We start from the raw sequence: 24,189 nt of genomic DNA on the forward strand, positions 1-24,189 counted from the left end.
GCTGGGCTTCTGAATCAGGTGGGGACTTGGGGAACTTTTCTGTCTAGCTAAAGGATTGTAAACACACCAATCAGCACTCTGTGTCTAGCTAAAGGTTTGTAAACGCACCAATGAGCACTTTGTAAAGTGGACCAATCAGCAAGATGTGAGTGGGGCCAAATAAGGGAATAAAAGCTGGCCACCTGAGCCAGCAGCAGCAACCCGCTTGGGTCCCCTTTCATGCTGCGGAAGGTCTATTCTTTCGCTCTTCACAATAAATGCTGCTGCTCACTCTTTGGGTCCGCACTACTCTTATGAGCTGTAACACTCACTGCGAGGGTCTGCGGCTTCATTCCTGAAGTCAGTGAGACCACGAACCCACCAGGAGGAACAAACAACTCTGGACACGCCACCTTTAAGAGCTGTAACACTCACTGCGAAGGTCTGTGTCTTCACTCCTGAAGTCAGCGAGACCACAAACCCACTGGAAGGAAGAAACTCCGGACACATCTGAACATCTGAAGAAACAAACTCCAGACACACCATCTTTAAGAACTGTAACACCACGAGGGTCCGTGGCTTCATTCTTGAAGTCAGCAAGATCAAGAACCCACCAGAAGGAACCAATTCCAGACACACTTCCTGGGGAGCCACCAAAGAAGGTCCCCATGGGAGTTAGGGGACCCTTATCCTCAGGAACAGTCGGTCTATGACTTGGAAGGTCTAGTCTAAATTTAAAAGGTATGCCAGGCACGGTGGCTCACGCCTGTAGTCCCAGCACTTTGGGAGGCCAAGGCAGGCAGATCACGAGGTCAGGAGATCAAGATCATCCTGGCTAACATGGTGAAACCCATCTCTACTAAAAAATACAAAACAACAACAACAACAAAAATAGCCGGGCGTTGTGGTGGGCGCCTGTAGTCCTAGCTAGTCGAGAGGCTGAGGCAGGAGAATGGCGTGAACCTGGGAGGTGGAGCTTGCAGTAAGCCAAGATTGAGCCACTCACTGTACTCCAGCCTGGGAGACAAAGTGAGATTCCGTCTCAAAAAAAAAAAAAAAAAATTTAAAAGGTGTTACTGTACATACGGGAATAATTGACTCTGATTATACCGGAAAAATTCAATTAGTTATTAGTCCCTTGACTCCATGGTCTGCCTCCCCAGGAGAAAGAATTGCTCAGTTGTTGCTGTTACCTTACATAAAACTAGGAAGCAGCACAGTGAAAAGAACAGGAGGCTTTCGTAATACTAATCAAGCAGAAAAGGCTGTGCATTGGGTTAATCAAGTGTCTGACAAAAGACATATTTGCACAGTAACTATTCAGGGAAAAGATTTTTAAAGACTAGTAGATACTGGAGCTGATGTCTCTATTATTGCTATAAATCAATGGCCCCTGCATTGGCCTAAACAAAAGGCATCCATTGGTATTGTTAGAGTAGGAGGTGCCTCAGAAGTTTTTCAAAGTTCTTTGATTTTACCATGTGAAGGGCCAGATGGTCAGGAAGGGACAATTCAGCCTGTCATTACACCTATTCCTGTCAGTTTATGGGGTAGAGACTTATTGCAATAATGAGATGCTGAAATATCCCTACGGATCAATATAGTAGTAATAATAGTAGACAAATGATGAAAAATACGGGACATTGTCTGGGAAAAGAACTAGGAAAAAATTTAAATGGCCAATGAGAACCTTTAGAAGGACAAATAGATTGAACCAGATTGGAGTGTCATTTTTAGGAGCAGCCATTGTTGAGCCTCCAGCTCCCATTCCTCTTGTTTGGCTAACTGCCAAACCAGTTTGGGTAGAGCAATAACTGCTGAAACAGGAAAAACTGAAGGCTTTAAAAGAACTGGTGCAGGAACAATTGCAAAAGGGACATATAGAGCCTACTGTCTCCCCTTGGAATTCTCCTGTATTTATCATTAAGAAAAAATCAGGGAAATGGAGAATGTTAACAGATGTAAGGGCTGTTAATGCTGTGATTCCACCCATGGGCACGCTACAACCAGGGCTGACCTCCCCAACAATGATCCCAAAATACTGGCCTCTCATAGTGATAGATCTAAAGGATTGCTTTTTTACCATTCCTTTAGCTGCCCAAGATTATGAAAAATTTGGTTTTACTGTTCCCACCATAAATAATAAACCAGCAGATGATCTGGTTGAGTGGCTTTTTCTACCTCACAATACAACCAAAACTCTCACTCTGTACTTAGATCAAATTGCTGTGCTAGTACGGCAAGCGATGCTGCGCACAACAAAGCTAATGCGATATGATCCAAATCAGATTATAGTTTCATTAACTAAACAACAAATTCAACAAGCCTATATTAATTCCCAAGAATGGCAGGTTAATTTTGCCAGTTTTATTGGCATTCTTGATAATCATTATCCTAAGTCTAAAATCTTCCAGTTTCTAAAATTAACATCCTGGATATTGCCTTCTATTACTCAAAAAGCCCCTATGGAAGGAGCCATTACCATTTTTACTGATGGATCTAGTAATGGAAAAGCCTCATTTGCAACACCTCAACAGCAAGTTTTTCAAACAGACTGCTTCTTTCTGCTCAAAGGGCTGAACTTATGGCTGTGATTATAGTGCTAAAAACTTTTAAGCAGCCAGTAAACATTGTTTCTGATTCAGGCTATGTAGTGCAAGCCATGCAAAATATTGAATGTGCCTTAATTTGAAATGTAGCTGATGAACAACTTAATCTTTTATTTCATTCTTTACAGCAAGCAGTGCAACAAAGGCATTCCCCTTTCTATACCACTCATATGAGAGAACATACTAACCTCCCTGGCCCTTTAACTAAACTTAATCAAAGGGCAGATGCACTGGTGTCTGCAGCCTTTGCTGATGCACAAACATTTCATTCTTTAACCCATCTTAATGCCTCAGGCCTTAGAAAAAGATATGGTCTATCATGGAAACAAGCTAAAGAAATTGTGCAACACTGTTCTGCCTGCCAAGTCCTGCATCTGCCACATAAAAGGAGTTAACCCTAGAGGTTTATCTCCAAATTCCATCTGGCAGATGGATGTAACACATATTCCCACTTTTGGAAAATTGTCCGTTGTTCATGTTTCAGTAGATACCTATTCACATTATATTTGGGCCACATGTCAAACAGGGGAAGCTACAGCTCATGTTAAAAGACATCTTTTATCTTGCTTTTCAGTTATGAGAATCCCAGAAAAAATCAAAACTGGTAATGACCTAGGATACTGTAGTAAAGCCATGGCTACATTTTTTCAACAATGGAATAGTACCCATACTACAGGTATTCCATATAACTCACAAAGACATGCATTACTGGAAAGAGCTAATTGTACTTTAAAAACTCAAATACAAAAGCAAAAAGAAGGGGACCAGGAATATAAGACACTACATATGCAATTGCATTTAGCTTTATTAACATTAAATATTTTAAATTTACAAAAAGATCAACCCGTGACTGCAGCTGAACAACACCTGACAGGACAAAAGGAAAATAAAAAGCCTGGACAAGATATATGGTGGAGGGATGCACATACAAAGAGCTGGGAAAAAGGAAAGATAATTTTATGGGGAAGAGGATTTGCTTGTGTCTCTCCAGGTGACAATCAGGTACCTCTGTGGGTGCCCACCTAACATCTGAAGATCTATCATGAACCACAGCATCTAGTGGCCCCACCTGTACAGTGCAAATTGAAAGTTTAAGGATTGCTTTTATTTATTTATTTTGAGATGGAGTTTCACTCTTGTTGCCCAGGCTGGAGTGCAATGGCGTGATCTTCACTCACTGCAACCTCTGCCTCCCAGGTTCAAGTGATTCTCCTGCCTCAGTCTCCCAAATAGCTGGGATTACAGGCATGCGCCACCACGCCTGGCTAATTTTTTTTTCTTTTTTTTTTTTTTTTGTATTTTTAGTAGAGACGGATTTTCTCCACGTTGGTCAGGCTGGACTTGAACTCCCAACCTTAGGTGATCCTCCACCTCAGCCTCCCAAAGTGCTGGGATTACAGGTGTGAGCCACTGCATCCAGCCTTTGGATTGCTTTTAAGCCTCAGTTTGCTTTCTCTGTGCGTTCTGTTAGAAGGGGCCTGCTTCTCATTATCAACAGTAAGTTTTATCTCACAGTAGTTAACCAACGAGGCCAAAACTGAGTTACAAATGCTTCAGTAATGGCATGTCTCCCAGCTACAGCCACAAAAGTTTTTGCTTGTGTTTCAGTAGATTTACTAACATGGGGGTGAGGGTATGCTTGTGTTTTTGCAGGAGATGAACAAACCGTGTAGGTGCCCTCAACGTGTGTACAACCATGGAAGAGGAGACTGGAAGGAGCCATGGATCCCAACCATGTGCCGGGTTCCCCAGTATGAGCCATGCTGAGAAACTGCTGGAGCACCAGGGTTTTACCTATAGATGCTTAACGGACCAATGCTTTCTGACTGAACTCCTCCCTACCTGAATACAAGAGACCCTAATAGATAGGCAGGAGTATCATCGCCCCTACTCAGCATGAAGAAGTTACAGAAAACAGACCTTCATCCTTCTGCAACCCCTAGGATTAAGGGTCCTCTCATAAAAGGGAAAGGGGAGATACGTGGGAAGCATTCAAACCAGAGCAACTCCATTTTGAATAAGGGCTAAGAAAAATGAAGCTGGATCACCAACTGGCAATTAAGGGCTGCATAACCTGAAATTGCCTTGCCCAATTAATTTAAAAAAGAGGTCACCTTATGCTAGTAATAATGATAGTAGCTGTGGTGGTTTTACAAAAAGAGAAGCAGGGCATGTTGGGAGAAAAGCTGAGTGTTGGGAGAGAAGCTGAGGCAGGGCTTGCATGTCTGCTAGACTTTAGCTCCTTGCCTCTAGCACTCCCATTATCTCAAGCAGCCATGTTTCTCATTCACTTGATACACTGTTTCCTTTCAACTCCCACATCCTCACCACCTGTTTCTTTGAGCACCAATAAACAGTGTGGGCTCCCAGAGGTGGGGGCCTTCACAGCCTCCCCACTCGCGATGGCCTCCTGGTCCCACTTTTTCTCTCAAACTCTTTTTCTCATTCCTTTGACTCCACCAGACTTCATCGCCCCCACGACCTGGTGTTGGATATGATCACCCCAACAAAACCAGTGGGTATCTTGAGTAACAAAAAGTATTGTGTGTTAGGTGCTGTATTAGGCAGTGGGTTTTAGAGGCACGAAGAGTAAGTTGGAACTGGAAGGAGAATTTTGCAATCCTCTCAGGCTAGCATTGCAGTAGCAGATTGCTCTGGCATGTATAAATTTCTTAAACTGTTCTATATGATTTTGATCTAGTTGATGTGAGCACATGAGTCTAAACAAGGGGAAAATTCATTTACAAATGACTTACAAAATACAAAAATTTGCTCACTTCAGCAGCACACATACTAAAATTGGAATGCCAGGTGCGGTGGCTCATGCCTGTAATCCCAGCACTTTGGGAGGCCAAGGCGGGCAGATCACAAGGTCAGGAGATCAAGACCATCCTGGCTAACACAGCAAAACCCCGTCTCTACTAAAAATACAAAAATAAAATTAGCCAGGCATGGTGGCGGGTGCCTGTAGTCCCAGCTACTTGGGAGGCTGAGGTGGGAGAATGGCGTGAACCTGGGAGGCGGAGCTTGCAGTGAGCCAAGATCGTGCCACCACACTCCAGCCAGCCTGGGTGACAGAGTGAGACTCTGTCTCAAAAATAAAATAAAATTGGAATGATACAGAGAAGATTAGCATGACTCCTTTAAAGGAAAGACGTGGTCCGTGTCCTCAAGGGACTCAAGAGTCTGGGAGGGAGCTGAGGCTCATATGCAGGATGTAAAAAATTTACTAGTTCATTCAGTAATTCAGCAAATGCTAAGTGAATGCCAGGCACTCAGAGCGTGGGGTGGGGAGGACTCAAGTGAATAAAGCAAAATTCTTTCTTCCAGAGAATTGACATTTGATCAGGAGATAATAAAAGCTGAGAGGAAAAATGGATTCCTCTTACAGTAGCAGGACCTGAAGCATCATGAATGACGTAAGAAAGGTCTCAGTAGATTGCTGGAGGCAGAGGAGTGACTAGTTCCAGCTGGAGCGTTGGAGAAGATGTGCTTGAGATGGGCCTGAAGGGAGGGGAGGAACTGGCAGGGTAACAGCATGTCACTTGGGAGGCTCCAGTGGTGGCCAACAGCAAAGGCTAGGAAAATGGCAACTGCAAGGCCTGCCTGCGGCTGGACAGGAAACTTGTGGTTGAGAGAATGGGCTCTGAAGAGGACTGCTCAGGGTCAGCTCCCATCCGTCCACCTCCCCCAGCTGCTATCTAACCTCTCTGAACCTTAGTTTCTCCACCTATAAACTAGGGGTTTTTTTGTTTGTTTGTTCACTTGTTTTTTGAGACAGAGGCTCACTCTGTCACCCAGGCTGGAGTGCAATGGCACAATCTCGGGTCACTGCAACCTCCACCTTCTGGGTTCAAGCCATTCTCTTGCCTCAGCCTCCCAAGTAGCTGGGAACTCAGACGCCTGCCACCATACCCAGCTAATTTTTGTATTTTTAGTAGAGACGGGGTTTCACCATGTTGGCCAAGCTGGTCTCAAACTCCTGACCTCAAGTGATCAGCCTGCCTCAGCCTCACAAAGTGCTGGGATTACAGGTGTGAGCCACTGTGTTCAGCCTAAACCAGAGGTTATGTTATTAGCGCCTACCTCATAAGGTTATTGTGGGATTTCAGTGAATAGATACGTGGTTAGTGGCACTGAGCTGGTACTTGGGCAATGTCAGCCATGATTTGTAGCCCAGTTTGGCTGGAACCCAGAGGGCGAGGAGCTGTGAAAGATGAGTCTGCCACATTGACTGGGATCCTTAAGAAAGGACGGCCGGGCGCGGTGGCTCAAGCCTGTAATCCCAGCACTTTGGGAGGCCGAGACGGGCGGATCACAAGGTCAGGAGATCGAGACCATCCTGGCTAACACGGCGAAACCCCGTCTCTACTAAAAACACAAAAAATTAGCCGGGCGAGGTGGCGGCGCCTGTGGTCCCAGCTACTCGGGAGGCTGAGACAGGAGAATGGCGTAAACCCGGGAGGCGGAGCTTGCAGTGAGCTAAGATCCGGCCACTGCACTCCAGCCCGGGCAACAGAGCCAGACTCCGTCTCAAAAAAAAAAAAAAAAAAAAAAAGAAAGGACTTAAAAGTGACAGCTAAAGACATTTAGTCTTTCCCCTACAGAAGCTGTGGCAGGAAGACTGCTCTGCCTATGACAGAACGAGGAGACTGGAGGAAAGTGTGCATGGCTGGCAACTGACCTCATGTGAGCAGTCAGGGACATGTTCTGGAACTAGGGCGGTGGCAGCAGGGATGGGGAGGAAATACCGGATGCTGGAGGATTATGAGGACAGAAAATTGGCCTGGGTGGTGTGGGAGTGGGGGTGTGACATGGATGATGTTGTGCACTCAGGAACGTCATGAAGGGGAGTGGCCTTGGGAGGACAGCTGCATCAGTGTGGTTTTGCCTTCAAGCAGGGGTGCCCAGTGGTGATGCCCAGGAGAGGGAATGGAATCCTGGAGCTGGGAGTGAGGTTGGAGCTGGAAGAACCAAGACCCAGGGAGACAAGAGTATTCCTGGGGACGAATAGGAACAGCTGAGCGAGGCAAGGCTGAGCCCCGGGCAGGCGTGGGGTGGGTGGGGGGACATGCCTGGCTAGAGGGCGGCAGCAGGAAAGCAGAGAAGGCATCCCTGCAGGTTGGCCCTGGAGCAGAGTGCTGGGTCCCAGCAAGGGACAAGTTAGTTAACTTAAAGTGGGGGCATCCTCAAGGCAGTAAACTGGAGCCAAGTGGGTTAAATCCTTCTTGCTGCTATTAAGAGGAGGAGACAGGTTTCTGCAGATTCTACATTTTGGAGAGAAACAAAAAAGAATGTCCCCAAGTCTCCTTTGCCCTGCGATGCTGGGCCAGATTGGCAAGGTCTCAAGAGAAGCACAACGGTGACCGACGCTGACGCTGCCCTTGGCTGAACTTCTGTTAAATCCTTCGGATGTGAGTAGACTTCATATATATATATATATATATATATATATATATATATGTATACACACACACACACACGTACGTAATTTTTTTTTAAAAATGAGACAGCGTCTCGCCATGTTGCCCAGGCTGGTTTTGAACTCCTGGGCTCAAGCAATCCCCCCACCTCGCCCTCCCAAAGTGCTGGGATTACAAGCGTGAGCCACCGCACCCGGCCTGTAGCCTTTAATAGTGGATTTTAAATGTGCGTAACATTTTAAAATGTGCTTATTCTTTGTTAGAATTAGGGTGAAATATCTACTTGGCTGATTTTCCTTTCTATCTACTCTATACTTGTAATATCGAGTATACATATTTCTACTATTATAACCGGAAGGACTTGTTCCCCCGGTTGTACATTCCCTCATGATAAGCAAGATTTTCAGTGTTTGTTTCAATATTCATGATTAATACTTGTCTGTTCTCCTTCACTTCCTACGCTACGTTTTCCTAAAATTCCTGGATTTGGTATCAGTTCTGTAGAGGTGGACAGCAAGGCTCAGGGCGGTAGGAAGGAAACTCCTCCAAACCTCAGTCTTCATACCCCATGGTCCGGGTGTCCAGGCAACCTCCAAGCGGACCCTCCGGGCCCCATGGAGCGTCCCAGTGCCTGGGGCTAGAGGCTGGTGCTCGCTAAGTAAGGGTGGGGGCAGGTCCCTGCGCACCGCGGTATCTTCCCGCCCGCTCACCAAACGTGCGCGCGGCAGGAAGGGACCCACTTGATGGATCGCGCCTCTCTGAGGCCTTCTCTAGAAAAAGAGGCCACTCGCTTATGAGGGCAAAGGATGGCGCAACCACGTGTCACAAGCCCCAGTGGCCTAATGGATAAGGCACTGGCCTCCTAAGCCAGGGATTGTGGGTTCGAGTCCCACCTGGGGTAAAAGTGGCAAGTTTCTTCACGGTGTTTTTTTTATTTATTTTCTCTTCCCTTCTCAGAGACGCTGGAATCCACTTTGGTCTGTGGTTCGACACCCGTGCAACGTGTTGAGGAGGAGCCACCTCCTCCAAGTACCGAAAGCCGGTAAGCGCGGATCTCGCCAAGCCCCTGAATGAACAGCTTTCGTCCGGGTAGGGCCCCACAATTTCGAAGCTGGGGTAAGTCGTAAGAATAAAGTTGCTCAAAGGGTTCCCAGGACACCCCAGCTCCACGTGGCGGGGCAGCCCCGGAGAACCAGGGGTAAATGACCACCGCGACTGCAAACTGAGGGTCCTGCAAGAGAAGGTGAGGGGCGCAAACCAGGGCAGAGGCAAGCAAGTAGCGGGCAGGTGGTGGTGGATTCTGAGGTCTCCGGTTGCCAACACCAAAAGTTATCGTGGGAGCACAGTCCCACCCCAGGTGGGACTCGAACCCACAATCCCTGGCTTAGGAGGCCAGTGCCTTATCCATTAGGCCACTGGGGCGCGGTAAGATGCCAAACCCACGTGCTCATTGATAGGCATACGACCATACGTGCCCAAACACGGCCCTGCAGTGGGTCACCGCGCTCCAAGCCTGAGAAGCCATCGGGACGACGGGATGAACCGCCCGCTGGGCGCGGCGTCCCCACCGGGCTACGCAAGAGCTCCACGCGGTGGCGATGCGCGGGGAACAGGAGCCCGCGGTGCCCTGTAACGCCGAGAAGCAGCACTCGGCGAGCGCAGAGCCCGGTGGAGCATAGCTGGGAAGATTAGGGATGCAGGAGGACAGAGGGAAGAACAAACCCTCAAACGATGCCGGGGTTTGGGCACGGGCTGCTCGCTCAAAAAGAACCCGACCACAAAGGAACCTTAAATCTTACGATCTGAAGTCAGACGCCTCAACCCTTAGGCCACGCGATCACAATTCCCAGGGAAGCTCTGAGACTAGTCCAGGTGCTGCTCCGCTCGGGGTTGACTACGCGTGCGGCTGGGGCTAGAGGGAGGGTGAGCGCTTCGCTATAGGCGGACAGGGTGCGAACACCGAAGCTGCGCCACGCCCGAGCATTTAATAACCATCAACTTGGTCTCCCGGGTGAGCAAACATAGAAGACGACCGCGTGGCCTAATGGATAAGGCGTCTGACTTCGGATCAGAAGATTGAGGGTTCGAGTCCCTTCGTGGTCGGAATATTTTAATCCTTGCAACTATAATCTCCGTCTCTTTACTTGTTTTAGGCCCAGAAATGCCTTCCAATCCCTCGGTACCGCGGCTCCCGGGATCCGATGCTGGGGAGCTGCTTCTGTCCAATCAGGCTTTGCATCCCGGGACGCTTCCGGTTATGGCGTCATTACGCAGCCTGTGGCGTCTCATTCTAAAAGACGTGATCGCGCGGGCGCTTGCGTGGTTCCCCGGTGGCCTAATGGTTATAGCGTTGGACTCTTTTTAGGGTTTGGGCTCTGGGTTCGAACCACGTTTGTGGTGGCGTAGCCTAGCTGCAGAAAGCTGATCTTTTGAGATCCATTTTAATAGAAGTAATTTTTTTTTAAAAAGTTATAACGTAAAAAACAAAAACCAACTGGCACGTTTTGTCTTTTTAACATCATTTACCTTTATTTTGTGCATGTGTCTATTTCAATTAATTTTCCTTCTAGATGAAGACTGACTGAAAGGCAAACCGATGTGAGGATAAGTGGGGCCCCATTTCTTGTTGTCTTGTGCCTTGAACGAGTTCAACATCCAAACATTCGCCTCGTAAACGTGCTCTACAAGCTACAAACCCACAAGCAAATGACACGGGGCGGGTTATGTTTCGGTCTATCCTTATGAAGTTAAACAGCAGACAAAACTCTAGTCTCTGGCCAGGCCCAATGGCTCACGCCTGTAATCCCAACACTCTGGGAGGCTGAGGCGGGCGGATCACGAGGTCAAAAGTTCGAGTCGTGATCGCTCCACTGCACTCCAGCCTGGGCAACAGAGTGAAAGTCTGCTTCAAAAAACCAAACAAAAAACTCCAGTCCCTAGCCTCAAGGGCAGTGGGGGTGCTGCCCAACTCTCCGGCCTCAGTCCTGCTAGTGGGCTCTGTCCACATTCAGAGGGCACCCACCACCCCACTACCCTGTCCTTGGAGGAAGAGGGTGTCAGCATGCTTGTGTGTGCAAGTGTACTTGGACATAGGGGAAGAAAAATGCTAATTTTTTATCTTTCTTCTTTTTTTTTTTTTTTTTCTTTTTCTTCTTCCCTGAGACAGAGTCTGGCTCTGTCACCCAGGCCAGAGTGCAGTAGCATGATCTCAGCTTATTGCAAGCTCCACCTCCTGGGTTCACGCCATTCTCCTGCCTCAGCCTCCCAAAGTGTTGGGATTACAGGCGTGAGCCACTGGGCCCTGCCAGGGACTGGAGTTTTGTCTGCTGTTTAACAGCAGACAAACAAGCTGGGACTACAGGCGCCCGCCACCACGCCCGGCTAATTTTTTGTATTTTTAGTAGAGACGGGGTTTCACCGTGTTGGCCAGGATGGTCTCGGTTTCCTGACCTCGTGATCCACCTGCCTCAGCCTCCCAAAGTGCTGGGATTACGGGCATGAGCCACCGCGCCCGGCCAATGCTAATTTCTTTTACCAGTCAGCGTCTGGAAGGAAGAAGATGGCACACTCCCACTGGGTAATCCGAGGAGCGTTTAAAGGAGGCCCGTTTAGCAAGGGCAAGTGTAAGGAAACGTGAGGACTCCAGGATGGACATTAGTAACGAGCTGTCCCCATCACCAGGCCTAAGGGCTACAAAAGGCAGCACCTCCTGGAACCTGGAATCGGGTTTGGAAAGTCGCCCCCAGGAGCCAAGATGTCAGGTCCAGAGATGCAGAGAGCCCTTGGTGACCTTATCGCAGGGAGGGAGCCAAGGGAGTAAATACTCGCCTTCAGCTTCCTCCTTCCCTCTACTCTCCCGCTGCTGAGGCTCGGCCTAAAGCCAGAGGGCAGGAAGCCTGGTGGTGCCTCCCAGACATGATGGGGTGACGAGCAGAGGAGCCGGTGAAAGGCGGAGAGTCGGGCTGCAGGGTCAAAGGGGATGACATCCGGCATTCAGAGTTTGCCAAAAAAAAAAAAAAAAAAAAGCCTCCATTTTACTCATAACCCTCACAACAACGCTGAGAGGGAGGAAGGGGGCTGATGGATGAGAGGAAGGAGTCGCCAGGAGTAGGCAAAACGAAGTCAAAATAGTGCTACTCTGGGATAGGGGTAGCTTCAGAAGCGCTTTGGGAAGCTGCTGATTTTCCCATGAGAACAGGTCTGTTCCGCCTGTGAAACATCAGAGCGGTGTACACTTAACGATGTTCTCAATTTCCTCTGTATGCATTTATTTTTATTTTTATTTTTTTTATTTTTTTTTTTTGAGACGGAGTCTCGCTCTGCCGCCCAGGCTGGAGTGCAGTGGCCGGATCTCAGCTCACTGCAAGCTCCGCCTCCCGGGTTTACGCCATTCTCCTGCCTCAGCCTCCCGAGAAGCTGGGATTCCGTTAGCTGGGACTACAGGCGCCCGCCACCTCGCCCGGCTAGTTGTTTTTTGTTGTTGTTGTTGTTTTGTTGTTGTTGTTGTTGTTGTTGTTTGTAGAGACGGGGTTTCACTGTGTTAGCCAGGATGGTCTTGATCTCCTGACCTCGTGATCCGCCCGTCTCGGCCTCCCAAAGTGCTGGGATTACAGGCTTGAGCCACCGCGCCCGGCCTGCATTTATTTTCTTTTAGTAAAGTGCTGTTTTGTTTTTGTTTGAGACAGAGTCTTGCTCTGTCGCCCAGGCCGGAGTGCAGTGGCGCCATCTTGGCTCACTGCAGCGTCAGCCTCCTGGGTTCAAGCGATTCTCCTGCCTCAGCCTCATGAGTAGCTGGGACTACAGGCGCCTGCTGGGATTGCACCATATTGGTCAGGCTGCTTACGAACTGCTGACCTCAAATGATCCACCTGCCTGGGCCTCCCAAAGTGTTGGGATTATAGGCGTGAGCCACCGCCCCCAGCCATGTGTGTTTGTAAGTATACTATTCTGTATTCTGGCCAGGGATTTGGGGTGTTTGTTTGTTTGAGACGGAGTCTTGTCGCCCAGGCTGGAGTGCAATGGCGTGATCTCCGCTCACCGCAACTTCCGCCTCCCGGGTTCAAGCGATTCTCCTGCCTCAGCCTCCTGAGTAGCCGGGATTACAGGCGCCCGCCACCACACCCGGCTAATTTTTGTGTTTTTAGTAGAGATGGGGTTTCCCCGTGTTAGCCAGGATGGCCTCGATCTCCTGACCTCGTGATCCGCCCGCCTCGGCCTCCCAAAGGGCTGGAATTATAGGCGTGAGCCACCGCGCCCGGCTTTGTTTTTGCTTTTTACTTGAAAACCTTCGCTCCTGCGGAGCTTTGGGTGGGCTTCCCTGGTTGTATACATGGCAGCTTCCCATCAGCCTATTCCAGGTTGAATACTGCAACATTTTGAGGATACTATATTTACTATTTACTTAGGGAGCGTCCATTGTTTCATCTTTTTTTTTTTTTTTTTTTTTCTGAAATGGAGTTTCGCTTTTGTTCCCCAGGCTGGAGTGCAATGGCATGATATCAGCTCACCACAACTTCTGCCTCCTGGGTTCAAGCAATTCTCCTGCCTCAGCCTCCCGAGTAGCTGGCATTACAGGCATGCCCGGCTAATTTTGTATTTTTAGTAGAGACAGGGTTTCTCCATGTTGGTCAGGATAGTCTCGAATTCCCGACCTCAGGTGATCCGCCCACCTTGGCCTCCCAAAGTACTGAGATTACAGGCGTGAGCCACTGTGCCCGGCTTTTTTTTTTTTTTTTTTTTTTTAAGACAGGGTCTCACTCTGTCACCCAGGCTGCACTGCAGTGGTGCAATCATAGCTCACTGCAACCTTGAACTCCTGAGCTCAAAGAATTCTCCTGCCTCAGCTCCCTGCCAATCCCAAGTAGCTGGGACTAAAGGCACATACTACTGCACACTGGTTTTGCTTGTTCATTTGTTTTAGATTCAAGGTCTTGCTTTTTTGCCCAGGCTCGCCTTGAACTTCTGGGCTCAAGCAATCCTCCCACCTTGGTCTCCCAAAGTGCTGGGATTACGGGCATGAGCCACTATACCTGGCCTCATCAGATTCTTAGAAGTCCTTGATTCAAAAAAATTTTTGACTTAAAAATGTGATCTCGTACTTATGTAAAAGAAACAACGAACCAAACTAGAAGAACAAACTTCTCTTGTCCCTTCTCCAGGGCCATCCAGAATTCTTACTGTTCTCTCCATCCAAGACCAGCACCAAGTTGAATGGACACTACTTTTAAGCTGGCTCTGGCTTCCAAGCCCTGGCACATGGTGGCAGCAGCGTGTCTCCAGCCTGGACACTAGAGCCATCACTGCTTTTCTGGGCTTCAAGCTTCGGTTCCCCACAAACCACCCTCCAGGCCCTGCCTCGATGGGACTTACACTCTAGTGAGAGAGAGGGACAATGAACAAACCAATAAACAAGATGATTTCAAAGGAAAGAGGGTGATGGGAAACTTTTGACTAGTGAGAGAGGAACAGTTGAGGAGGGGCATTTGGTCCAGCCCTAAATTATGGGAAGGGGCCAGCCACATAAAAAGATCCTATAAAGGCCGGGCACGGTGGCTCACACCTGTAATCCCACTTTGGGAGGCAGAGGCGAGTGGATCACGAGATCAGGAGATCGAGACCATCCTGGCTAACACAGTAAAATCCCATCTCTACTAAAAACACAGAAAAATTAGCTGGGCATGGTGGTGGGCACCTGTAGTCCCAGCTACTCAGGAGACTGAGGCAGGAGAATGGCGTGAACCTGGGAGGCAGAGCTTGCAGTGAGCCGAGATCTCGCCACTGCACTCCAGCCTGGGTGACAGAGGGAGACTCTGTCTCAAAAAAAAATAATTTTCACTTGTATATTTAAGTTATTTGTTTATCCTATAAATACTTGTTTAAGAAAGTCAGGATGAGCTGGCCGCGGTGGCTCACGCCTGTAATCCCAGCACTTTGGGAGGCCCAGGCGGGCAGATTACCTGAGGTCAGGAGTTCGCGACCAGCCTGACCAACATGGTGAAACCCCATCTCTACTAAAAATACAAAAATGAGCTGGGTGTGGTGGCAGGCGCCTGTAATCCCAGCTACTTGGGAGGCTGAGGCAGGAAAATTGCTTGAACCCGGGAGACGGAGGTTGCAGTGAACCAAGATAGCACCATTGCACTCCAGCCTGGGCAACAAAGAGGGAAGCTCCTCCTGGAAAAAAAAAAAAAGAAAGAAAGGCAGGATACTTAATTTTTGTCCTTCGATGCCAGCTTTTAGAGTAATCTCGATACAGCCAACCTAGCCAAAGACAGACAGCTTGTACTTAGATATGGGGTTGACTCAGTTTGAATTTTGCCTAACAGGAGGTCTTTACTGATTCATATTCATCATAATTATGTTTGATTCTGTAATTATGCTATTTAATTCTGTAACTTTTGCTATATAGAATGTACTTTTCCCCTCCTAGTGATTTGCAAAGTGTAATCCTATTTTTACTACTACTACTACTTTTTTTTTTTTTTTTTTGAGGCGGAGTCTTGCTCTCTCACCCAGGCAGGAGTGCAATGGTGCCATCTTGGCTCACTGCAACTTCTGCCTCCTGGGTTCAAGCCATTCTTCTGCCTCAGCCTCCTGAGTAGCTGGGATTACAGGAGCCCGCCACCATGCCCAGCTAATTTTTATTTATTTATTTATTTTTTAGTAGAGACGGGGTTTCACCATGTTGGCCAGGCTGGTCTCAAACTCCTGACCTTGGGTGATCTGCTCGCCTAGGCTTCCCAAAGTGCTGGGATTACAGGTGTGAGCCACCGTGCCCGCCAATAATTACTTTTTTTTTTTTTTTTTTGAGACTGAGTTTTGCTCTCGTTGCCCAGGCTGGAGTGCAATGGTGCGATATCGGCTCACCACAGCCTCTGCCTCCTGGGTTCAAGCGATTCTTCTGCCTCAGCCTCCCGAGTAGCTGGCATTATAGGCATGCACCACCATGCCCAGCTAATTTTTAATGGGTTTTTTTTGTTGTTGTTCTTGTTTTGGTTTTGTTTTTTAGTAGAGACTGGGGTTTTTCCATGTTGGTCAGGCTGGTCTCGAACTCCTCCCAACCTCAGGTGATCTGTCCGCCTCGGCCTCCGAAAGTGTTGGGAGTACAGGCGTGAGCCACCGCGCCCGGCCCAATTACCTTTTAATGTAAAATTAATGCATGTACAACGCAAAAATGCTGAACAATCCAAGAGGGCATTAAAAAATAAAAATACCTCCTTCCCACCCAGGTGCCTTTAGCTGAGCCTGTTCCCAGTTGCTTGCTCACTGTTATTTAGCACAGGGAATCTCCCAAAGGGCTCCCCCTAATGCTGGGGATGCCCCCTTCACATCCCAACACCTTCACGGGGCTCGGCAGTGCTCTGTGCTCTCCTTGAATAGCGCGAGCTCTAACCAGGCATTTTTTTTCTCAAATCCCTGCGCTTTCACTAGGCTGTCGTCTGCATCCTCAGATCCTCAGAGGGATGGCTGAGTGCCAGTTCAGTGACTGCAGTCTCGCAGGGGAAGGGTGTGGTACTTCTCTTATGCACATTAAAGGCCTTGCACAGCTACTGCTCCTCATCTCTTTCCAGTCTTATTGTTGACTCCAGTAGTTTTGGGAGGAGTAGACTCTGCCCTTCTGCTGCCTTCCATCTTCAACCCGGCCTTACTCCTACCAATCAGGAGCCACACACCCAGGCTCTCCTCTGCTTATGTTCTTAAAGACCACACAGATTTCTCGATGGTTGTCAGGCACTGTTGCTCTTCTACAATATACTGCGTCTGCAGAAATGGCTGAAATGGGCCAGGCGCGGTGGCTCACGCCTGTAATCCCAGCACTTTGGGAGCCCAAGGCGGGCAGATCACGAGGTCAGGAGATCCAGGCCATCCTGGCTAACCCAGTGAAAACCCCGTGTCCACTGAAAATACAAAAAATTAGCCAGGCGTGGTGGCGGGCGCCTGTAGTCCCAGCTACTTGGGAGGCTGAGGCAGAATGGCGTGAACCCGGGAGGCGAAGGTTGCAGTGAGCTGAGATAGCACCACTGCATTCCAGCCTGGGCGACAGAGCAAGACTCTGTCTCAGAAAAAAAAAAAAGAAATGGCAGAAATGTCACGACGTCTCCCCTGCGTAGACTATGTAGACTTTTCCTACGGCATTTAAGCCACATCAAGTCAGCCTTTGCCTACTTTCTTACCTAGAAACTTCCCCGGTTATCTCATTTAATTCTCATTACAATCCTGATATTTGTAAATGAGAAAACGAAAGTTTCAAGCCAGTAAACAATTAATCTAAAATCAGCAATTAGGTGGTAGGCATAACAGGTCCTCTGACTTTAAGGACAACTCTTTCTACCACCATACTTTTTTTTTTCTTTTTTAAAACTTGCATTCCTCTATGATCTACTACCTTGCTTTAAACCATCTCTATTTCCTGACATTGCTCAGGAGGTCTGCTAACCATAGTAAATAGTGAGGATTTTAAAACTCTATGAAGTTAAAATAATTTTCCATGTTCAAATGCAAAAAGCTGTAAATTAACTTTGCAGCATGAAAGTTTTCCTTTTTTGGCCGGGCGCGGTGGCTCAAGCCTGTAATCCCAGCACTTTGGGAGGCCGAGACGGGCGGATCACGAGGTCAGGAGATCGAGACCATCCTGGCTAACACGGTGAAACCCCGTCTCTACTAAAAATACAAGAAAAGTAGCCGGGCGAGGTGGCGGGCACCTGTAGTCCCAGTTACTCGGGAGGCTGAGGCAGGAGAATGGCGTGAACCCGGGGGGAGCGGAGCTTGCAGTGAGCCGAGATCGCGCCACTGCACTCCAGCCTGGGGCACAGAGCAAGACTCTGTCTCAAAAAAAAAAAAAAAAAAAAGTTTTCCTTTTTTTAGAGGCAAAGTCTCGCTCTGTCACTCAGGCTGCACAATCTCGGCTCACAGGAACCTCTGCCTCCCAGGTTCAATCAAGCCTCAAGCTGAGACTAAGATGCCTCAGCCTCCCGAGTAGCTGGGATTACAGGCGCCCCCCACCACACCCGGCGAATTTTTGTATTTTTAGTAGAGATGGGGTTTCACCATGTTGGCCAGGCTGGTCTCGAACTCCTGACCTCAGGTGATCCACCCACCTGGGCCTCCCAAAGTGCTGGGATTACAGGCGTGAGCCACGCCCAGACCAAAGTTTCCTTTTCTAATACCACTTTTGTGCTCAAAAACTGAAGCACAGAAAAGTAAAGCCCTGCTGTTACACCTAGCCATTTGGACCAGCTGTTTTTGTGACTTACTAATGGACAAGCAGGAGTACTCCCTTGGAACCAGGGGTTTGAAACCTAAGAGGAAGTTGAAGAGAATCAGCATGTAACAATTCTTTACCACATCACAGTGAAATACACTGCCATAGCACCTAGTGTTATTTGTTGCCATTTCAGCAGTCCTGGGGCCTCAGTAAGTGGCACCTACATAGCCTGTCAGACAACCAGCCCAACAAACCTCTCTAGGCTCACCTTTCTATTTAAATAAAAAGTCCACTGCCAGTGAGGCCACCTCAGAAGAGAGAGGCTTAGTTATCTCAACCAGAGAAGAAGACACACCCAGAACTGTGTAATTATTATTTTTAATGTCCAGAATGTGTAATACAAGGGCCAGAGCTTCCTCCTGGACTCAATTTTATAAATTCTCGATTGGTTGGTGAGGCCAATAGGGATACTTTTTCTTGTCTAATTTGGTTTCTGGGAAAGCTTCGTTCAAGTCCTCAATGGTCATCTGATCAAATGGAATTAAGTTCTTCATCTTCTCCATCTGGAAAGAGGGGAAATGTGTTTAGTTAATGTAAACAGAGACGGAAAGCAGAATATCCAAGGCAGGTTCCTGCCACCAGGTGGCCATGAAAGAAACGATATTATAGGCAACGGTTACCCATCATCCTTACCTGTTTCTCATATTCTACAATCCTGGCCTTTGAGAGAGACACCCACTCAGCACAAGATTTCACCTTTAAGAAGAAAGAGAAATTCAGTTCTGAAACCAGGCTGCATTCTACCCCAGCAGCTGCTAAAGTAGGAGTCGTCCCAATCCACTCCTGCTGTCCTATTGCTCTATGGAGAATCCGTGGTTACCCTGACCTCTTGGGGGCACTCACTCTGAGAGGCAAACCACAGCTTTTACTAACACTCACAAAGAAGCCCATACTGGAAAACCAGCTTAGGATGGCAGCACCCGGCTGCTTCTGCAAGTTCCTCATCCGGAAGACCTACAGAATGCCTGTTTTCACAGGGCTCAGCCACTGAATGGTCAGGACATGCCACCTGAGCACCTAGCCAGACTTCTCTTTGGTGGAGCCACTGAGTTCCAAAGTTTGGCCTTCAGTGCTTTCAAGCAAATACTTAGGTATTTTAATACTACTTGGATAATTTTTCTAATTCCAACTCCTTGTTTTTAACAGCTTTGTTGAGGTATATCTGAAATATGAGAAAATGCACATATTTAAAGAACACCATTTGATAAGTTTTGATATTTGTATCCACCTGTGAAACCAGCAGTCCCCTCTCAACCATCCCCAGGCAGCCACTGTAGACTTAACTACATTTTCTAGAGTCTTATAAAGATGGAATCATATGCTATACTCTTCTTTTTCTTGTTGGCTTCTTTCACTCAGCATAATTATTTTGAAATTCGTCCATGTTGTTGCATTTATTGACAAGCCATTCCTTTATGTGGTTGTTAACTCTTTAATTTTCCATTTAATTCACTCTACCTTAACCTAGCTGTAATAAAGAGTCACGATCGAGAGAATTTTAGAATAAGCAAGAGCCTCAACTACTTACATCTTCTTTTTCTTCGGCATCCACCTGGGCAGTATATTTATCCTGTGGCACAGGAATCTTCAGGGCATTAAACTACAAATACAAGGACAGTGAGTTGTCGCCAATACACCCAGGAGCCCAAAGGGCTGGAAGCTACTAATCCAGGTCAGAAACAGAGCAGGTCAAAACTCCTGTGCTGATCAGAAAGCCCTCTGGCTCCCAGATTAAGGCTACACTGTACTGCTGAATGAACAGAGCCTAAATTCCTGTGCCTATTTACAGTTCAATCAACCACAAGGCCTTTGGCCATAGGCATCTTTCCTAAGCTTCCTCAGGGATCTGGCTATCACGCTGCGTATGTAATTATCCCTGTTCCTGCTCCCCACCCACAGGCATGTTACAAGCTCAGTGCTTTAGAGGTATGAAGTCCCACCTTTTTCTCAAAGTCATCCACCAAGCCGGCCTTGGCCACATTGGCCTTGTAGTAAGCCCAGTCGATAGCTGGTGGAGTCTCAGGTAAAGCAGCCAACCTGCCCACAAGGAAAGGCAAAAGTTAGCATTGTTCATAAGCAGTAGAAAATTCACATGGTAATTTTCCTATCCCTTCCTCCTATGGCCTGGAGGGTCACCACACTTTCCTAGGATCATCATGAAAATGCCAGGATTTCTTTATAGGTTGTCAGAAAGGCATCAATAATTCATACGTAATTCCTTAATACTGTTTTGTTTCTAGATTCAGTGGCAAGTATGGGGTTCCCTCTCAGAAACATACTGACCTGGAGGTGAGGGTCTCATGCCAGGACTTCAGGGAACTAGCAATGGCCTTTTGGTTCTGGGGTATGATCTCCGCAAAAGCTACCCAGTCAATGGTTTTTAGAGCAAGTTTTCGCCCAGCCATCTTGGGATCCTGAAAAATAAGTCAGATAAAAACAAGGCTTTTTTATGAGGTGAATTTTCAGTTGGGAAAAATGATAAATAACAAAATAAGACCTCTTAGAATCCTTTAAATCTTAGAAACATGCAAGTCTTCACAAGAATCACTTGAACCCAGGAGGCGGAGGTTGCAGTGAGCCGAGATCACATCACTGCACTCCAGCCTGGGAGACACAGCAAGACTCTATCTCAAAAAAAACAAAAACAAAAAAAAACAGTGTTAACTTTTCAAATTCAAGGTAATTCAAGGTGTGCAGCCAGGCATAGTGGCTCACGCCTGTAATCCCAGCACTTTGGGAGGCCAAGATAGTTGGATCACCTGAGGTCAGGCGTTCAAGACCACCATGGCCAAAATGGCAAAACCCCGTCTCTACTAAAAATACAATAATTAGCCAGCTGTGGTGGCCCACGCCTGTAATCCCAGCTACTCTGGAGGCTGAGGCACAAGAATCACTTGAACCCAGGAGGCAGAGGTTGTAGTGAGCTGAATCGCACCAGTGCACCCCAGCCTCGGCGACAGAGCAAGACTCCGTTTCAAAAAGAAAAGAAAAAGTGTGACTTCAAATTCAAAGTGTGCAAACTGGCATAGAAATACATTCTCGCCCAACTCCTATTTAGCCTTAAAAGTCCAGCTCTCTAGGCTGGGCACAGTGGCTCACGTCTGTAACCCTAGCACTTTGGGAGGCTGAGGCGGGCAGATCACTTGAGGTCAGGAGTTCAAGACCAGCCTGATCAATATGGTGAAACCCTGTCTCTACTAAAAATAGAAAAATTAGCCAGGAGTGATGGCATGCACCTGTAGTCCCAGGTACTCAGGAGGCTGAGACAGGACAATCGCTTGAACCTGGGCGGCGGACGCTGAAGTGAGCTGAGATAGCACCATTGCACTCCAGCCTGGAAGACAGAGACTCTGTCTCAAAAAAAAAAAAAAAAAAAAAAAAAGGCCCAGCTCTCTTTATCCCCTCCATGTACCTCTGGAAATATTACTAAAAATAACACTCAGGGCCGGGCGCGGTGGCTCAAGCCTGTAATCCCAGCACTTTGGGAGGCCGAGACGGGCGGATCACGAGGTCAGGAGATCGAGACCATCCTGGCTAACACGGTGAAACCCCGTCTCTACTAAAAATACAAGAAAATTAGCCGGGCGAGGTCGCGGGTGCCTGTAGTCCCAGCTACTCGGGAGGCTGAGGCAGGAGAATGGCATGAACCCGGGAGGCGGAGCTTGCAGTGAGCCGAGATCGCGCCACTGCACTCCAGCCTGGGCGACAGAGCAAGACTCCGTCTCAAAAAAAAAAAAAAAAAAAAAAAAAAAAAAAAACACTCAGGTTGCATAAAAGTTAATAAAGACATTTCCACCCAGATTGTGTTTTATTCACTGATTCTCCAGTAGACAGAAACTGATACATACCTAAGTTTCAACAAGCTTTACATAGGGCACTCTCTAGGCTACAATTTACTTATGTGTAAAATGGGCATTATCAGTCCTGCTTGCCCGAGGGCTGTTAAAAGTATCACATGAAATTGTGCATATCAACTTGCTCCATAGTTTTACACAAACTTAAAGGGGCTCTCTATGCCTTTCCAACTAGATTGGTAATACACCTGTACGTTCTTATTCAGGTAGGATTATACCCTAGCAGCACCAGCACACGTTCTGCACTTTTTTTGGGGGGGATGGAGTTTCACTCTGTCCCCTAGGCTGGAGTGCAGTGGCATCATCTCGGCTCACTGCAACCTCCACCTCCCAGGCTCAAGCAATTCTCCTGCCTCAGGCTCCCAAGTAGCTGGGATTACAGGCGCCCACCATCACACCCAGCTAATTTTTGTATTTTTAGTAGAGACAGGGTTTCTCCATGTTGGCCAGGCCGGTCTGAAACTCCTGACGTCAGGTGATCCACCCGCCTCAGCCTTGCAAAGTGCTGGGATTACAAGCATGAGCCACCGCGCCCAGGCCTGCATTTTAAGAGGCATTTAATACATGTGAAAATGTGAGAAAAATATGGAAAATGACTACAGCCACTTAAAAAAAAGAATATAGGAAAATAGTCCTCTTTAAGATCAGGGTCAGATATTAAAAGACTACAAAGTCAAAGATCTCTATAAGCTTGGAGTGGAATACAAGGGAGGCTGAAGCAATCTTAGGATCTTCAAGAAAGTTGTCAAACACCTGTCCCGTCGTGCCTTTCTTTCTTTCTCAGGACAACTTGTTTCCTGTTGTGGAGGGGAGGTGTTAAGGCAATTGGTATATGACTTTAAAGTTACTAGGGAATCAAGCGCCCTTACAGACTTTCCTAAGTACCAGTAGAAAGTAGAAGCCACAAATAATTTTTTTTTTTTTTTTTTTATGAGACAGAGTCTCGCACTGTCCCCTAGGCTGGGGTGCAGTGGTGTGGTCTCGGCTCTCTGCAACCTCCGCCTCCCAGGTTCCAGCGATTCTCCTGCCTCAGCCTCCAGAGTAGCTGGGATTACAGGCGCCTTCCACCAGGCCCAGCTAATTTTTTGTATTTTTAGTAGAGGCGGGGTTTCACCATGTTGGCCTGGCTGGTCTCGAACTCCTGACCTCGCAATTCGCCCGCCTTGGCCTCCCAAAGTGCTGGGATTACAGGCGTGAGCCACTGCGCCGGGAGACATTTTTTTTAATTCTTAAAAATCTATTGCTTAATCCCCAGCGCCTAGAACAGATCATGCGCATAGGAGGTGCTCAATAAATCTTTCTTGAATGAGTAACTGAACTCTGCACCTGAGGAGCCCTGAACGCTCTACACGTTCGAATCCTGGAAGCCGCCGGAGGGAGGGGAAGGGCGCAGGCCCGCAGCCAGCTGAGCGTCCCTCGGCAAGTTAACACTGTCTGCGTAACGTTTCCCCAGTCCCCCCACCAAACTATTGAAGTCTGCCGCGCTGGGAGCGGATTGCACGAGACACGGCTTGTGGCAGCGCCTAAATCAGCGGCGCCCAGGACACAGCCGGGCCCCCTTGACCCCGCGCGCCCAGGAGGGCTGAGGAAGGGATCGCGGGGCGAGGAGCGGCAGCTACACAAGGAACACTCTGACAGCGGGGCAAGCCGACGGCCCGGAGTTCTTGACGGGGGCGTGACAAGGGTCGGCGTGAAGTCTAGAGAGGGCAGAGCAGAGGAGCCCTCCAGATATCCGATCCAACGCCCCAAGCCCCACTCACCTTCACCGACCCTGGCTGCTCACGGTCCACCGCAGCAAATAACGGAAGTGGGTCACCGGAAGATCTTTCCTCAGCCAACCCCAAAGCCAAGGGGGTGGGCCTTGCTTCGCAGATCAGCCAATAGAGATGAGGGCTGGTTCCGGAAGTCTCTCCCCGGGGGCGGGCACAGCGCCTCCGCCGCGCGGGTCCCCGGGCGCTGGTTGGGGGCGCTCCCGTCCCTCTCCCCTCTGCCCCACCCCCGCCGATGGGCCGGCCCGGCTCTCCCTGCCGAGAAATGGGCCGGCCCGGCTGCGCACGGGC

General features: G+C 48.3%; 1 protein-coding gene, 1 long non-coding RNA gene and 3 other non-coding genes across 8 annotated transcripts; 3 read left to right on the forward strand and 2 right to left on the reverse strand.

Moving 5' to 3' along the window:
- Nucleotides 1-7,461: 7,461 nt before the first annotated feature.
- On the forward strand, nucleotides 7,462-16,567 carry LOC102141644 (uncharacterized). Of its 2 annotated transcripts, none has more exons than XR_012426130.1 (3): nucleotides 7,462-8,002; nucleotides 8,969-9,053; nucleotides 16,442-16,567. It is a non-coding gene; the product is annotated as an uncharacterized lncRNA (long non-coding RNA). The 2 variants fall into 2 exon arrangements; XR_006693374.3 differs by lacking the exon at nucleotides 16,442-16,567 and adding an exon at nucleotides 10,165-10,509.
- TRNAR-CCU (transfer RNA arginine (anticodon CCU)) lies at nucleotides 8,840-8,912 on the forward strand. Its single transcript has one exon. It is a non-coding gene; the product is annotated as a tRNA-Arg (tRNA).
- Nucleotides 9,361-9,433, reverse strand: TRNAR-CCU (transfer RNA arginine (anticodon CCU)). Its single transcript has one exon. It is a non-coding gene; the product is annotated as a tRNA-Arg (tRNA).
- TRNAR-UCG (transfer RNA arginine (anticodon UCG)) lies at nucleotides 10,042-10,114 on the forward strand. The gene has a single exon. It is a non-coding gene; the product is annotated as a tRNA-Arg (tRNA).
- Nucleotides 16,568-18,575: 2,008 nt separating the features above from the next.
- ATP5PD (ATP synthase peripheral stalk subunit d) lies at nucleotides 18,576-23,943 on the reverse strand. Of its 3 annotated transcripts, none has more exons than XM_005584899.5 (6): nucleotides 23,890-23,943; nucleotides 20,559-20,689; nucleotides 20,216-20,312; nucleotides 19,804-19,875; nucleotides 18,909-18,971; nucleotides 18,576-18,778 (listed from the first exon to the last, which is right to left on the reverse strand). In XM_005584899.5, the coding sequence occupies exons 2-6, from the start codon at nucleotides 20,678-20,680 to the stop codon at nucleotides 18,647-18,649; spliced, it is 486 nt and encodes a 161-aa protein (XP_005584956.1). In that variant the 5' UTR covers nucleotides 20,681-20,689; nucleotides 23,890-23,943; the 3' UTR covers nucleotides 18,576-18,646. The 3 variants fall into 3 exon arrangements, with proteins under 3 accessions (XP_005584956.1, XP_045232666.1, XP_005584957.1); XM_045376731.3 differs by having other exon boundaries at nucleotides 23,456-23,943; XM_005584900.5 differs by lacking the exon at nucleotides 19,804-19,875.
- Between the last annotated feature and the right edge of the window lie 246 nt (nucleotides 23,944-24,189).

The sequence above is a fragment of the Macaca fascicularis genome, chromosome 16, assembly GCF_037993035.2.
Source record: "Macaca fascicularis isolate 582-1 chromosome 16, T2T-MFA8v1.1".
NCBI classification, from domain to species: domain Eukaryota; kingdom Metazoa; phylum Chordata; class Mammalia; order Primates; family Cercopithecidae; genus Macaca; species Macaca fascicularis.